The sequence below is a fragment of the Canis lupus genome, chromosome 31 (assembly GCF_048164855.1).
Source record: "Canis lupus baileyi chromosome 31, mCanLup2.hap1, whole genome shotgun sequence".
Taxonomy (NCBI): Eukaryota; Metazoa; Chordata; class Mammalia; order Carnivora; family Canidae; genus Canis; species Canis lupus.
The window spans coordinates 14218746-14234696 of record NC_132868.1 but is presented as its reverse complement, the minus strand read 5'-3'; the positions used below and the strand labels follow the sequence as shown (position 1 = coordinate 14234696).

Sequence of the window (15951 nt, the reverse complement as noted above, 5' to 3'; positions counted from 1 at the left end):
GAGAAGAGTCATTACTTCTACTGTAGTCACTGTACAAAATTTATGGTTCAGTGGACTTTCTGCAGAAATGCACTATAACTGCTTTATTTAAATAAACCAGCGTATACTTCCCAAGTGGTGGGATAGTTTCTTCATAAGTGAAAAATAAAGTACTGCACTATTACTTTGAGGAAGTATAAGAAGGAAAATGGAAGGAACATCTAAAAATTGAAATATCTAGACCAACTATAACTAAATTGATCTAAATCTACAGGGTTATTTAATTATTTATATCTTGAATTTCATTTAAAAGAATCCCCCAAAATCAAATCCTAAAAAAAGTCATAACAGGGATTTAGAATTTTAAAAAAGCCTTCACCACTTGAAGGTGGAAGGTTAGTACCAATGCAGCGTGACTTTCTAGAAATACTGATCTTTATCACAGTCTGAAAAAGAACAATGTTTACAATTAAAAAGTCACGTAAATTATGCTTTATACACTTTAACAGGTATGGTAAAACCTGCAAGATAAGTCAAAATCAGTTCTTTCTTATGTAACAGAAGAAACAGGGAATCTCCATCTTAACATTTACCTGTGGCTCCACAGAAAATCTTTCTCTTGCTCAGTGATTTCAGAGAGAGGATCTCGGGTACAAATTGCTCGGAGCTGTTCTTTATCATTTTCTCTTAATTCGTTGTCTCTAGCCAGTCTGTTACTCTGTAAAATAAAGGAATATCTTATATGATTTCCTTTGCCACATTTTTCCCTGGATTCACAAGTGATCTACAAAAAGAGAAAATGGCGAATAACTTTATGTTGCATATTAACTGTTGTGAAAGTTTCTTCTCATCACAAGCCTTTATTTTCAGGGATAGAGGAGAATCAACTTAAGGTAGTATTTGTGGAACAAATCTAGTAATCTTAGTTAACATTACCACGAGCCTCAGAACGGTCTCGACCAAAGTGAGTCAGGGACCAAAGTATCTCAGACTGAGATATTAGGGGGTAGAAGCGAATAATTTACTTCTCTTCTTGATGAGGCTCCTTCCTACAATTCTATTAACTAATCTGTTCATGTTTCTGGAATAATAAGAAATAGTAAAATAATAAAATAAAAATGCAAATTCTTTCATAATCTTTGCCCGAATATATCTGAATAATCACTGCAAGGCTTTCAAATTTAAAAAGTAAAAATAAATAAGAGAAAAAAGGAAAAGAAACACCCTCTTTAAAACACTGGACATTAAATGATTGGAAACTAAAATGAAAATACTATAACTTTTGGTAAAATTCCAAGATTGCAAGTAATGTATTTATTCCCTTGAAATACAGATATATATTGACTGCACAATGAGTAATTATGAATGTATCTTAATATACTACGAAAACAAGTATACATCCCTTGGAATGGGTTACACATATTCCCAATGGCTAAAAATGAAAGCAGGTATCCATGTCACTTGATTTTTATTAACATTTTATTAACATTTAAATATTATTAATTTATCCAATAGCATAAAGGAATATTACTGGCACATGTCCATCAACAAATACTTATTAAAATGCCCTGTGCCTTTTTTTCTTACTGCTGGGGATCTTAAATAGGAAAAGAACCTGCACTAACAGGGTCCTCATTATAGTCAAAAATTAAATGAATAAAAAAAAAAAAGAAAAGGTAATATAAATAAATACTTTGGGTGATGTAATGGAGAATGACCAAGGGGCTACTTTACACTGGGTGTTTGGATACAGCCTCTGAGAAGGGAGTGTTTAATTTGTGCTCCAAATGACAAGAAAAAACCACCCACACTAAGATCAGGGAAAAGACCACTGTAGATGGAGGAAACAGTGACAGTGACCGAAGGAGAGAATGAGTTTGATGTGAGGGAGGAACAGGAAGACCTGTGAGCCTGAAGCCCAGTGGACGAAGAAAGCCCTCCTCTGCTTCCAAGCTCAACTAACAACATACACTTTCATTTTAACTTTAATGTTACCATCTTAGAGAAGTAAAAAGTTCTTTCTTGAACCCAATATATATTAGCTTTTCAACCCAGCCCTCTGTAGTCATTTTTGGCACACTACTGGTTATTCCATCATAGCACTTACCATGATTAATAACGTTATTTTATTTTATTTTATTTTATTTTTTACCACTTTAATGTCTATTTTCACCATTAGACTGTATCTGCAATGGAGATCTCTTTAGGTCACAACTTTATTACCCAGTACCTCTCATACAATAAATTTAAACATACAGTTAGCATTCAATACCTATTTGTTAACTGAAGGCAGGCTAGGGCTCTGAATAAAGAAGAGGCAGAGCTGCAGTAACGATATTAGCATATGGAGAATGTGATTATATCATTATACTGTCCTAGAGCTCAGAGGAGCTATGCCAGTGTAACTAAAACACACGAACCCTTCTCTACACAAAGAGGATAAACCCAAATCCACTGATTATGACTGATATTTAAGAAAACTCAGTGATCTTTCTTACCAGTCCTGCATGGGAATAACTAAATCCTGCTTCCCGAGACACCGACCAGTTGGCATGCTCTTCAATCACTGACATATCTGGGAACTTTACCACACTGCTGAACCAGTCAAACTCCAACTCTAAGCATGGAGTTTCCTAAGAGATGGAATAAAGGTTATAATATATCAAGTTGTGCTTGACTGTATAAAAAAAAAGAAAAAATTCTAATTTGATAATAAAAAGCTTACTTTATTTGGATTTGACCCAGTAACACCAATAGGGTTCAGCAAATCTTCTAATCCATGAGGTACTGGCCAAAGATTCAGAGCCATTTTTCCAGATACTAGAGTATCTGTGTAATCAAACAAGTTTATATTTCCCCAGGCCAATGGACAGTGTTCCTTCAAAAACAAACAAAAATATTCACTACTCCGTGGATTAAATTATAAATACATTTCAAACACTTTTCTTTCCCAGAAAGAATTCAATAACTATTGCTACAATGATATCTATAATAAGCCACATCAATTTTTTAAAAATACAAGTGCTTTCTGTTTTCCTACATAAATTTTTCTTTAATTATAAATAGGAGATATGAACCTATCTCTGTAAGACAGGCAGAAACTGGCATCTAGTCACCTAACAGACAGTTGCATGCTTAAAAAATTGTATCAAGGTGAATTCAGGACATATTCATCATAAATAAACTCAGGAAGCTCTCCTAAGGTTGTCTTCTATGACACATTTATTAAAATTTTACAAATATCTAATTTTTTTAGATAAAGAAAAAAATCCTTTTCTTTTTTTAAGATTTCATTTATTTATTTATGAGACTGAGAGAGGCAGGCAGAGACATAGGCAGAGGGAGAAGCAGGCTCCCTGTGGTGAGCCTGATGTGGAACTCGATCCCACGACCCTGGGATCATGACCTGAGCCAAAACAGATGCTCAACCATTGAGCCACAAAGGAATCCTGAAAAAAAAAATCAGTTTCTTGATAAAAATTCAAATCAGTAGTATAACTAGGAGTTTTTTAGAGGTAAATATTATTCCTTTTGAAGTACTTTACCTCTTTAGCACCCTTTCGGCCTTTAACAGAACAAATGGAAAGGCAAAGTCGAGCAGCACGAGGAAGATCAGGAATGTATATATCGTAATTTAGCCATTCATTCCACCTATGTAAAGTTTTAAAGAAAAAAATAATTTACCAAAAAAGGGCTTTATCCATAGTATATAAACAACTACAAATCATCAAGAAATCAAGTGAAAAATAGGCCAGAGATCAAGTGGAATGAACATACTTCACAAGATCATATCCAAATGGCCAATAAACATAAGAAAATAGTGAATATTATTTGTCATCCAGAAAACACAAAATAAATCTCATGGAGATACCAGTATACAAGAGATTGGCTAAAACTATAAAGGCTGATGATACCGATGATACCAAGGAAGGGTAAGGATGTGCAGTAACAGGAAATCTCTCTCTTTTTTTTGGGGGGGGTTATTTATTTATTTTTTTAGTAATAAATTTATTTTTTATTGGTGTTCAATTGCCAACATACAGAATAACACCCAGTGCTCATCCTGTCAAGTGCCCACCTCAGTGCCTGCCACCCAGTCACCCCCAGCCCCCGCCCTCCTCCCCTTCCACCACCCCTAGTTTGTTTCCCAGAATTAGGAGTGTAGCAGTAACAGGAAATCTCATACACTGCTATTGTTCTATTTCTTGACCAGCATAGTGGTTATATGGGTATTAAGTGTGATAATTCACTGAACTTTATGATTTGTATACTTTTATGCACTTGTGCTATACTTCAGTAAAAAAAATAATTAAAAACAAAATAGCTTATATAAAAAGCACATGGAAGAGGGAAACTCAAAGAAGAGTGAAATTTCCTATTAAAATGACAATATATTTACTTTTACATATGGTGTAGTTTTATTCAGAAAAACTCATTAAATAAGTCAGTACATAAATAAAATGAAGGATATGTAAGCAGAACATATTTGAGGATGAGTATAACTACTTCACAAGAAGCAACAGTTAACATTCATAATAAGAAAATAATAAAAAGTGGCTATAGAATGTGATGACAAAAATTCTTCAAATATTTATGATAAATTCACTTCAATTTACTGGATTTTACATGTGAAATTATGTCTATAATGGGTGGACATTTTGTAAATAGCCAAGTAACAGCACACTGTTTTGTTTTGTTTTCAAATATTATAGCAACAGTTACCAGTATAAACTCAGAAGTCAGACTACGGAGAGTAGAATCCTATTCCAACATTTTATTAAATGTGTGACCCTTGCTTTTGCCTGTTTCTCATTTGTGAAGGACTAATAATAGTACTTACTCCATAAGGTTGTTGTGAGTTAACACTAGTAAAGGAGTTTCTGGCTGGAACGGTCAGATAACACAAGTAAAGTGATTGGAATAGTAATTGGTCCACGATAAAAGCTCAAGTGCTAGACATTAATCTAGACAATTTTTCAAAAGGGTGTTTCCTAATTCTATTTTTTATTATAAATAAAATAAGACTTAACAATAAAATGGTATAAAAATTCTATTTTTAATTAGCCAAACTAAGATATAAACTTTATTACTAAAGTTTTATGGACAAAGATTTAAAAAAATATGGCTCTCTGATGCAAAGAAGGCTTACAGTTAAATGGGAGAACTTAGTAAAAGGAATTCTAAAGGGAAAAGAAACAATAAATACAGATAGAAGAAATGTAGGTAGTAGGGATTTGGTAAGTCCACACTAATTTAAGAAAATTAAAGATACATGTACTTAAATGTACCTAGGAGTTTTCATTACTTCTAAATCTTTAGAATTGCTCATAATTAATGAAAAATACTCTACGCACTTTCTAAGAGAGCTATGTCCTATGAATGTAGTTGCTCAATACTATGCTAATTGACTAAAACATGTTTCTCTCTTCCTCTAAAGTTCATACAGACACGTGAGTGCACACATACCAATTAAGTTCATTTTTTTATGTTTTTAAAAAAGATTTCATTTATTTATTAGAGAGAGAGAGAGAGAGAGAGAGCATACGCACACAAGCAGGAGGAGTAGCAGAAGGAGAGGGAGAAGCAGGCTCCCCACTGAGCAGGGAGCCCAATGTGGGTGATCCCAGGACCCTGAGGTCATGACCTGACCTGAAGGCAGATGCTTAACCAAGCGAGCCACCCAGGTGCCCAAGTTCTTTATTTTTAGGGTATATATATATATATATTCCAAATTCATTTTGATTTTGATTTTGGGAGAGGACTGGTAACGTCTATGAAGAAATCATTAAGTATCTATTTTATTTAGCATATGGGAAGCCCAAATTTGGAATGATCACTTAATCTCAGTAAGAGATTTTTTTTTTAAAACTTCTTTTCTACTTAATAATTTCATATTCTTTTATTCTTGATTTTAACTTTGTGAATACAGAAAAGTTAAAAGATCTACTTAAATCCTCATACTACCATCATAAGGATTTTACCCTTTAACTAGAGAATTCTTCATTATTAAGGATTTTAATTTTAATTTCAATATAGTTAAATGTATACTGTTATACTAGTTTCAGGTGCACAACATAGTGATTCAACAATTCTATACAGAACTCATCATGGTTAAGTGTACTCTTAATCCCCATCACTTATTTTTCCCATCCTCCCATAACCTCCCCTCTGGTAACTCTCTGTTCTCTGTAGTTAAGAGTCCGTTTCTTGGTTGGTCTCTTCTTTTCCCCCTTTGTTCATTTGTTTTGTTTCTTAAATTCCACATGACTGAAATCACATGGTATTTGTTTCTCTGAGTCATTTCACTTAACTATACTCTCTAGCTCCATCCATGTTGCTACAAATGGCAAGATTATTTTTATGACTGAATAATATTCCATTACATATAATGGAATAATAATAGTCCATTACATATAATTACATACATATATATAAATAAATCCCCTCTTCTTTAGCCATTCATCTATCAATGGACACTTGGGCTGCTTCCATAATTTGGCTACTGTAAATAATGCTGCTATAAACCTAGGAGTGCATAATATATCATTTCAAATTAGTGTTTTCATATTCTTTGGGTAAATACCTAGTAGTGGGATTGCCGGATCATAGGGTAGTTCTCTTTATAACTTTTGGAGGAAACTCCTTACTGTTTTCCAGAGTGGCTGCACCAGTTTACATTCCCAGCAACAATGCACGAGGGTTCCATTTTCTCCATATCTTCACCAACACTTGTTTTTTGTAGTTTTGATTTGCACTTTCCTGATGAGTGATGCTGAGCATATTTTCATGAGTTTGTTGGCAATCTATATGTCTGTCTTCTTTGGAGATGTCTGTTCATGTTTTCTGCCCATGCTTTAAATGGGTTATTTGGTTTTGGGGTGTTGAGTTTTATGAGTTCTTTATATATTTTGGATACTAACCCTTTATCGGAAATGTCATTTGCAAATATCTTCTCTTATTCAGTAGGTTGTCGTTTAGTTTTGTTGATTATTTCCTTTCTGTATAGAAGTTTTTTATTTTGATGTAGTCCCAATGGCTTATTTTTACATTTGTTTACATCAGGAAACATACCTAGAAAAATGTTGCTACAGCTGACATCAGAGAAATTACTGCCTGTGCTCTCTTCCAAGATTTCTTTAATTTCAGGTCTCTCATTCAGGACTTTAACCCATTTTAAGTTTATTTTTGTGTATTCTGTAAAAAAGTGGTCCAGTTTCATTCTTTTGCATGTAGCTGTCCAGTTTTCTCAACATCATTTGTTGAAGAGATTGTTTTTTTCCCCATTACATATTTTTGCCTCTTGTTGAAAATTAATTAACCATATAATTGTGGGTTTCTGGGTTTTCTATCTTCTTCCATTAATTTATGTGTCTATTTTTGTGCCAGTACCATACTGTTTTGATAACTGCAGCTTTGTTTTTTTTTAATTTTTTAAATTTTAAAATTTTTTTATTGGAGTTCAATTTGCCAACATATAGCATAACACCCAGTGCCCATTACCCAGTCATCCCAACCCCCCCCCCACCTCCCTTTCCACTACCCCTGTTCATTTCCCAGAGTTAGGTGGATGACTGCAGCTTTGTAACATAACTTAAAAGTCTGGAATTGTGATTACCTCCCCCCCCAGCTTTGTGTTTTTCAAGTTTGTTTGGACTATTCAGGGTCTTTTGTGGTTCCATACAGATTTCAGGATTATTTGTTCTAATTCTGTGAGAAGAATGCTGTTGGCATTTGACAAGGATTGCATTAAATCTGTAGGTTGCTTTGGCTAGTATCACATTTTAATAATACTTGTCTTCTAATCCAAGAGCATATAGAATATCTTTCCATTTGTTTGTATCATCTTCAATTTCTTTCAATAATGTTTTGTAGTTTTCAGAGTACAGGTCTTTCACCTCTTTGGTTAAGTTTATTCTTCAGTATTTTATTATTTTGTGCAACTGTAAATGGGATTATGTTCTTTCCCTTTCTGTTGCTTCATTATTGGTGTACAGAAATACAACAGATCTTTTTGGGGATCCCTGGGTGGCTCAGCAGTTTAGTCCCTGCCTTCGGCCCAGGGCGTGATCCTGGAGTCCCGGGATCGAGTCCCACATCAGGCTCCCTGCATGGAGCCTGCTTCTCCCTCTGCCTGTGTCTCTGTCTCTCTCTGTCTCTCATGAATAAAGAAATAAGATCTTTAAAAAAAATAAAAAATAAATTAAATAAACCACAACAAAACAGAAATACAACAGATTTTTTAAGTTGGTTTTGTGTCTTGTGACCTTACTGAATTCATTTATCAGTTTTAGCAGTTTTTTGATAAAGAGTCTTTAGGCTTTTCTTTTTAAAAATTTATTTAATTTCAATGTAATTAACATATAGTGTATTATTAATCTCAGAGGTAGAATTTAGTGATTCATCAGTTGCATATAACACCCAATGCTCATTTACATCAAGTGCCCTTCTTAATGCCTATCACCCAGTTATCCCATTCCCCCACCCACTTCCCCTCAGCAATTCTCAGTTGTTTCCTAGAGTTAAGAGTCTCTTATGGTTTGTGTTCCTCTTTTTGTCTTATTTTACTTTTCCTTCCCTTCCCTTCCCCTGTTCATCCATTTCTTAAATTCCATATGAATGAAATCAGATGGTATTTGTCTTTCTCTGACTTATTTTGCTTAGCATAATACCCTCTAGTTCCACCCATGTCATTGCAAATGGTAAGATTTCATTCTTTTTGATGGCTGAGTAATACTCCACTGCGCGCGCGCGCGCAAACACACACACACAAACACACACATACGCACTCTTCTTTATTCATTCACCTGTCGATGGGTATCTGGGCTCTTTCCATAATTTGGCTATTATGGACATTGCTGCTACAAACATAGGGGTACATATGTCCCTTTGAATCAGTATAATTGTTGGGTTGTAGGGTAGCTCTACTTTTAGCTTTTTGAGGAACCTCCATACTATTTTCCAGAATGGCCACACCCTTGCATTCCTACAAAAGTGTACAAGGGTTCCCTTTTTCTGCATCCTTGCCAACGTCTGTTGTTTCCTGGCTTGTTAATTTTAGCCATTCTGACTGGTGTAAGGTGGTATCTCACTGTGGTTTTGATTTGTATTTCTCCAATGTCGAGTGATGTGCATTTTTTCATGTGTCTGATGGCCATTTGTATGTCTTCTTTGGAGAAATGTCTGTTTATGTCTTCTGCCCATTTCTTGACTGTATTTTTTGTTTTTTTGGGTATTGAGTTTGACAAATTTTTTATAGATTTTGGATACTAGTTCTTTATCTGATAAGACATTTGCAAATATCTTCTATTCCATAGGCTGTCTTTTAGTTTTGTTGACTGTTTCCTTTGTTGTGTAAAAGCTTTTCATCTTGATGAAGTCCCAATAGTTCATTTTTGCTTTAATTTCCCTTGCCTTTGAAGATGTGACTAGCAAGGTGCTGCAGTTGAGGTCAAAGAGGTTGCTGCTTGTGTTCTTTTCTAGGATTTTGATGGACTCCTGTCTCCTATTTAGGTCTTCCATCCATTTTGAATTTATTTTTGTGTATGGTGTAAGAAAGTGGTCCAGTTTCATTTGTTGAGGAGATATTTTTTCCTGCTTTGTCGAAAATTATTTGACCATAGAGTTAAGGGTCCATTTCTGGGTTCTCTATTCTGTTCCACTGATCTATGTGTTTGTTTTTGTACCACTATCATACTGTTTTGATGATTACAGCTTTGTAATACAGCCTAAGGTCTGGATTGTGATGCCTCCAGCTTTGGTTTTCTTTTTCAACATTGAATCTTTAGGATTTTCTATATAGAGTAACATGTCATCTGCAAATAGTGGAAGTTTTACGTCTTCTTTACCAATCTAGATGCCTTTTATTCCTTTTTCTTGACTTCTGTGGCTAGGACTGCCAGTACCATGTTGAATAAAAGTGGTGAGAGTAGACATACTTGTCTTGTTCCTGATCTTAAGGGGAAAGACCTTAATTTTTTACCACCGACTATGATATTAGCTGTGGGTTTTTCATAGACAGCCTTTATTATGTTGAGGTACATTCCCTCTAAAAACCTACTTTGTTGAGAGTTTTTAGCATGAATGGATGCTGTACTTTGTCAAATGATTTTTCTGCATCTATTGAAATGATCATATGGTTTTTATCCTTTCTCTTACTGATGTGAGGTACCATGTTGATTAATGTGCAATTATTGAACCACTCATGCATCCCAAGAATAAATTTTGATTGTGCTGAATGATTTTTTTAATGTATTGTTAGATTTGGTTTGTCAATATTTTGTTGGAGACTTTTGCATTCATGTTCATCAGAGACACTGGCCTGTAGTTCTAGAGAATTCTTGAAGAAAAGAAATCAAATGTAAGTTCTAACTAGATAGCTCACTGACTAAAAATTTGAGCTTTTAATGTTTTATTATTAAACAAATTTACCTTTTACTTTTATAAAACTAGTTTACTTTAGGTACATGATATATCTACCCAATATTATTTTAGGGTATTCGATTGGGGCTTGTTGAACTTCCTAGAATGTTTATAGTTTTCAGTAAATTTGGAAAACCTTTTGGCCAGTATTTCCTCAAATATTGCTTCTCTATTCCTCACACAACCACTCCACCCAACCTGTGACAGACATGTAGTATGGGCAGGAAATAAACTTTTGCTGTACAACAAAAATTTAAAAAGATCCTGTAGTTGTTGTTTCATTCACAGGGTAACTTCTAATTTAAATATATACCTTCTGACTGACAATAGTTCAGGTAGAGTGAGGAACTATTTCACTTCCTTCTGGTAGAGAAGGCTATCACCTTTTTGAATTTAGGCTCTAGAATGGTGGCCACATCTAGCAACTTAATTATAAGACCAGAACTTTTTCTTGACTCTCCTAGAATGCAGTCTAAATTCATTATAAAATTTACTTCTGGAGGTTTTACTAGTTGTCTCTATTGCTAGTCTACAAAATCCATCTTTAATCTTCAATAACAATCTGAGTGCTCTTAAAATATTTCTATTATATTCAGGGTAGACTCCTAATTCCCAAATGATTCTATAAAGAGCCAAAGAAATAGCAGGAAGACAAACTGTTGGATTATACTACCTTTTATTTCTTCAATTTATTTCTAGGCAGTAATCATTTAAAATGCTCCCCCAAATTCTCCCTCCATCTATGAATCTGATTTGTTCCCAAGACTCTTTATTTGAATGTATAAATATCTACTCTTATGAGTTATGTGAGTGCCTCAGAGTAGTCTGGCTCTGAGGTTGTTTACCAACTCTCATTTCTTTTTAATGGAAATGGAAATGGAGGTAAGAATAAAATACTAGGTTTATGGATCTAATGTGGCGGATCATCAGCACAAAATGTAACCATATTCTGCTCTCTACCTGATATAATGGAAAGAGAGAATCAGAAAAACCCTTTGGATAAAATTTTACAGAGAGTCGACAAAATGATCCTGTGATTGATACTCATTTGACTGAAAGTCCTTATGTTTTATATGTAAATGCCTGGTGAATTTGTATGACTTGTATAAAACTAAAGATGCCAAAAAAATTTACTGCTTTTATTGATTATATTGCTAAATACTAACAAGGCTTTTAGAAAATAAATCCATACACTTCCTTACCTGGGATTAGAACAAGGTACTCTTTGAGTGTTAACATTATCACATAAGGGTTCTCCTCCATGATAGATACCTGTTCGAACATAAATCTTAAAAAGAGAAAAAAAAGTATGTGCATATAAATATACACAAACAATACATGAAGGCACACAGACTACAGAACCAATATTAAATGATATTAAAATATTGTAACTTATATGAATGAGAGAGAATCTATTAACAGTTTCTATTAAAATGTTGCTTTTCTCTTCTCCCTTTCTTCACATATATACTAAGTTAATACTGATGCAGATTCTTCACCAAACAAAATGTGTTGTTGCCTCTAAGGTGACATCAGACCATAAAAAAAAAATCAACATAGACTCACAATCCCTTTAGGCCAGGTATGTAATTCCGACTTTTTCATATTTTAGAAAGATAAATTGGTATATATATTAAATATTACTTCATATTCTTAGCAGTTCGAACAACACTCCATAAAGACATTAATATTTCTGCAACAAAACACATGAATATTTACACTAAATGGGATATATAAAGACTATAAAAAGTCTTGCTTCAGTTAGGTCAGGTTTTGCTGCCGAATGAATTCTGTAAAACTCATGGTTTTAAGAAAGATTTATGGAAGTTAGAATTATTAGAATTATGGATATTAACATTATAGACAAAGGACTGTAAACTATGCAACAGCTGAGGGAGACGTGGTTTTCTAGATATCTGAAAACAGTGCAGGTCAACAGATTATTATACATAGTTCAATTAAAAAGTTTATATAAAATAGTAAGCATCAACACTTGACTTTACCTTGTCAATGTCTCGAATATTTACATTTACATAGGTTGCACAAAGGATTTTTATTCTGAGTGCGCTATTTATAACCCAAAGGGATTTTGTAGATGTTTCTCCATTCATATATGGTGTAGCTGTGGAGATGCGTCTGGAATAAGATGGCATTGTGAAACAGTCCATTGGCAATTGGGAGTAAAGGCTTTCTTTAGCCATCAACATCAAATTGGGCATCCTTCCAAGCATTATACAGCTTCTTATGTACTGTAAAAGATTAAGAAGGGAGGGGAAAAGCCATTTCTTATAAGGTGTTTTATTTTAAAAGCAACAGATAAGCAAAAAAAATGAAAAAAGGAATTAAAAACAATGATTAGAGGATACTCATCATGAAAACACTGTTTATATCTGAACAATGTTAACCAGCTTATCCATATCTAGAATCAGACCCCAAATATTAAATATATAAATCTAAAGGAAAAAAAAATCTGTTCGCTCTAGTTCATCAATTTCTCAGATTAAAAATTGGTAGTATTAAAAACAAACTTATGAACGCTATTCACCAATTTTAACCACTAAACTTTCAAAGAGTATGTCCTAAAAATAGATACTTGTCTCAACTTTTACATTTCATATTAATATTTTTGAAGCTTGTTACTCACCTTATACTGACTTAGAGGATATTTTTCAAGGAAGTATTCATCACATCCACATACTTTTAAAATATACTTGCCCTGATATTCTAAAACACAGAGTTTTAGTTGTTCAGATGATAGCAACATACTTCTAGTTTTTTTTCTGATTGCTTCAGCAATTACTTGTTCTGGAACACAGTCATGGTTGATTTTCAGAGTATACTTCTGTTTGTCATTATTTGGAGAAACTATTACCCAAATCACCACTATTATTTGCCCTATAACAGGAAAACATTATTAGATGCAATCACCATATATATTTCATTTTTCAAGAGACAAATTTCAAAAAGCATATACTATACCATTTTTTTCTAACTATAATCAGAAATGACTTATAAACAAACTAATTAAATACAGATATCAGGTAGAAATCACAAATCTTCAAATATGATAGAGCTGCCAGGCCATGCCCAAATCTTATGTTTTATGGCAAGCACACAAAACTGTTACTAGTGGGTCACAAGTACCTGAGGCCAAGCTAATTTTCATTCTAAACTGCATGAATACTTCATGAGTATGACCCCTGTGAAGAGTGACTCTTGATCGTATCAAAGGATCAACAGTACCTAAAGTAGAAGAGTTTCTGGTAACTATGGGAAAGAATCATGGAGACCTAAAAAAAATGCTGAATCCGAAGGAGAGAAAAGATGGCGGAAGAAAGGAAAGAATAGGAATTTTTAAATGCTTTCCTTTTAAGATCAATTAAGCTGGGAGGAGGGGGTAAGATGATGAAAATGAAAAGATTAAAACTATGGTAGAGTGGTCCAGGTGTTCACCGTACAATTCTTTCAACTTTTCTGTAGCATAATTTTTATAAAGAATGTTGAGGGAAAATTAAGAGACCTTCATTTTAAAAGGTATGCTCAAGTAGAAAAGAATTTCAAATGAAGATAGTATGTTATACTGCATTAAACTACTTTAAACAATATAAGCGAAATAGCAATAACAGGTCTCAACTTGTCTACCAACAGAATTTTATATTTAATAATATGTAAGAACTTATTCTATCTATAACTTCAAGATGAAACCTTCACCTTGTTATTTTAAAAAATAGATATCTATCTGATACAATATTTTCATTTCCCAAACGTGTATAAATTTCCATGTTCACTTAATTCTAGAAATTGATATGTTAAGTGTCAAAAGTCAACCTATATTATCACTCATGCTCAGATTTAATTATTGCATTTAACATTAAGAAATCTATTGCTCTTTGTATATATGATAATAATAACAAAAAGGTGCAAAGTTTTCCCAAAATTTCATGAAGTATTTCTACTTATACTTTTTTATTTGTAAAAAGATAACTGACTATAACTGTATTAATAATAAATTTCAAACTCGAATTTCTTCAGTTTTATTTTAAGATACACAGCTAACCAAGAGATCAGCACCATATGTGCACAATTCATTCAATCAATAAATATTTATTACACACATACATTTGGCACTCAGCTATATCTTGTCAGTGTAAGTACTCCCTGTCATCAAGAAGCTTATCATCTAGCTGGGATAAAAAGACTGTACAAAAAATATAGCCACAGATAGAAATTTTTACTATGTAGTAAACACGGCAGACTATTTTCTTACCTTTATCTAATTTATTATATATGTGCTTTGGCAGTTCTGGTGAAGATTCTACATTTGGAGGATAGACATACATTGCTCTACTATGAGGTGAATTAAGATCCCGAAGATCCACAGCTTCTTTACAAACATTCAGAATATTTCTTCGGAAGTCCTGTACTTCTGGATCTTTAACCATATCAAATTCACACACTGGCATGCCAATAGCAAAACCTTAAAAAATTATATAAAGAATATAACATTCTATTAAACATATAGTACAAACATGTTTCTTACAAATGGGGAACTTGATAGATTTGGAAGATCATAACAAAGAGGTCTCTCTAGGTTTAAAGAAATTTTGATGAATACATATAGTAAAGCAAGAATTGACAAAGACTCAAATATTTTTAATATATAATATATGATATATTCAGCAATTTGGAACAAAGGCAGCAAGCATCCGTGTAATATTTTTAAAAGAGTAACAAAACAAAACTGGGATATAACAAATCTAAGTCGACCCTACAAGATACTTCCTAAAGAAAAATTTATAGGACACCACCAACGTGTTAAAAATAGTTCCTTAGCCAAGTAGGCAAAAAGTACTTTCGATTTGTAATGGTTTTTAATCTCAAAATCTATTTAAGGTTACAAAGGAATTAACTGATTCAGACAGAAATATTTTAGTAATGAGAAAATAGTTAAGTTTCATAGTTATTTGCTTTTAGAAAAGGACAATGCCATTTAGTAAAAAACTGTGTCATACCAATTTCTCGATTGAGGATCTTTTCTTCTCGGTTGCCTACTGGCTCAATTACTTTTAAAAAGGGTTGAAAAAGCCGAAGGTCACAAAGCCGTCTTGTTTCATCAAAAAATTCTTCCCTTTCTGCTTCTTGGGTAACACTTACGAAAATGTAAGAAGATTCATCTTGAAGAAGTTGATGGAGAGGGTACTTTCTTGCTTCTTTAAATAATTCATGCTTTATAGTTATTAATGTAGCCTCACGGAGGCATTCTAACGTCACTATCATTCCATTTGGTAGTAAACATTCTACTAGGATTCTTGGGGGCATCAAGTGGATGCCCCACAGTTCACCTGATGATGGTCTTGGAGGCATTGTTCTGATCCTTTACAAGTTTTACATATAAAACTATTTTAAGGAATTATATGTGTGGCTGTCCCAAAGCAGAAATCTAAACCAAAGGGAAAAAAAAAAAAACAGATGTTAAAAGAAAAACTATAGAAGAATATATTTATGGCATTACTAAATATAAAAGTTCATTTCCTGTATTTTGAATTGATTAGG

The 15951-nt window shown here is 33.3% G+C and overlaps 1 protein-coding gene across 1 annotated transcript in view; it reads right to left on the bottom strand.

The window, feature by feature from the left end:
* The window catches only part of PIK3CA (phosphatidylinositol-4,5-bisphosphate 3-kinase catalytic subunit alpha), an 80027-nt gene that overhangs the window by 16261 nt on the left and 47815 nt on the right, over positions 1-15951 (bottom strand). The window contains exons 2-10 of the mRNA XM_072807460.1: positions 15411-15838; positions 14666-14875; positions 13043-13293; positions 12402-12647; positions 11601-11686; positions 3525-3630; positions 2705-2857; positions 2478-2612; positions 573-697 (exon numbers count right to left, since the gene is read on the bottom strand). Coding sequence (XP_072663561.1) covers positions 573-697; positions 2478-2612; positions 2705-2857; positions 3525-3630; positions 11601-11686; positions 12402-12647; positions 13043-13293; positions 14666-14875; positions 15411-15762 — 1664 coding nt within the window. The 5' untranslated portion in view covers positions 15763-15838. The remainder of the gene's footprint in view (positions 1-572; positions 698-2477; positions 2613-2704; positions 2858-3524; positions 3631-11600; positions 11687-12401; positions 12648-13042; positions 13294-14665; positions 14876-15410; positions 15839-15951) is intronic.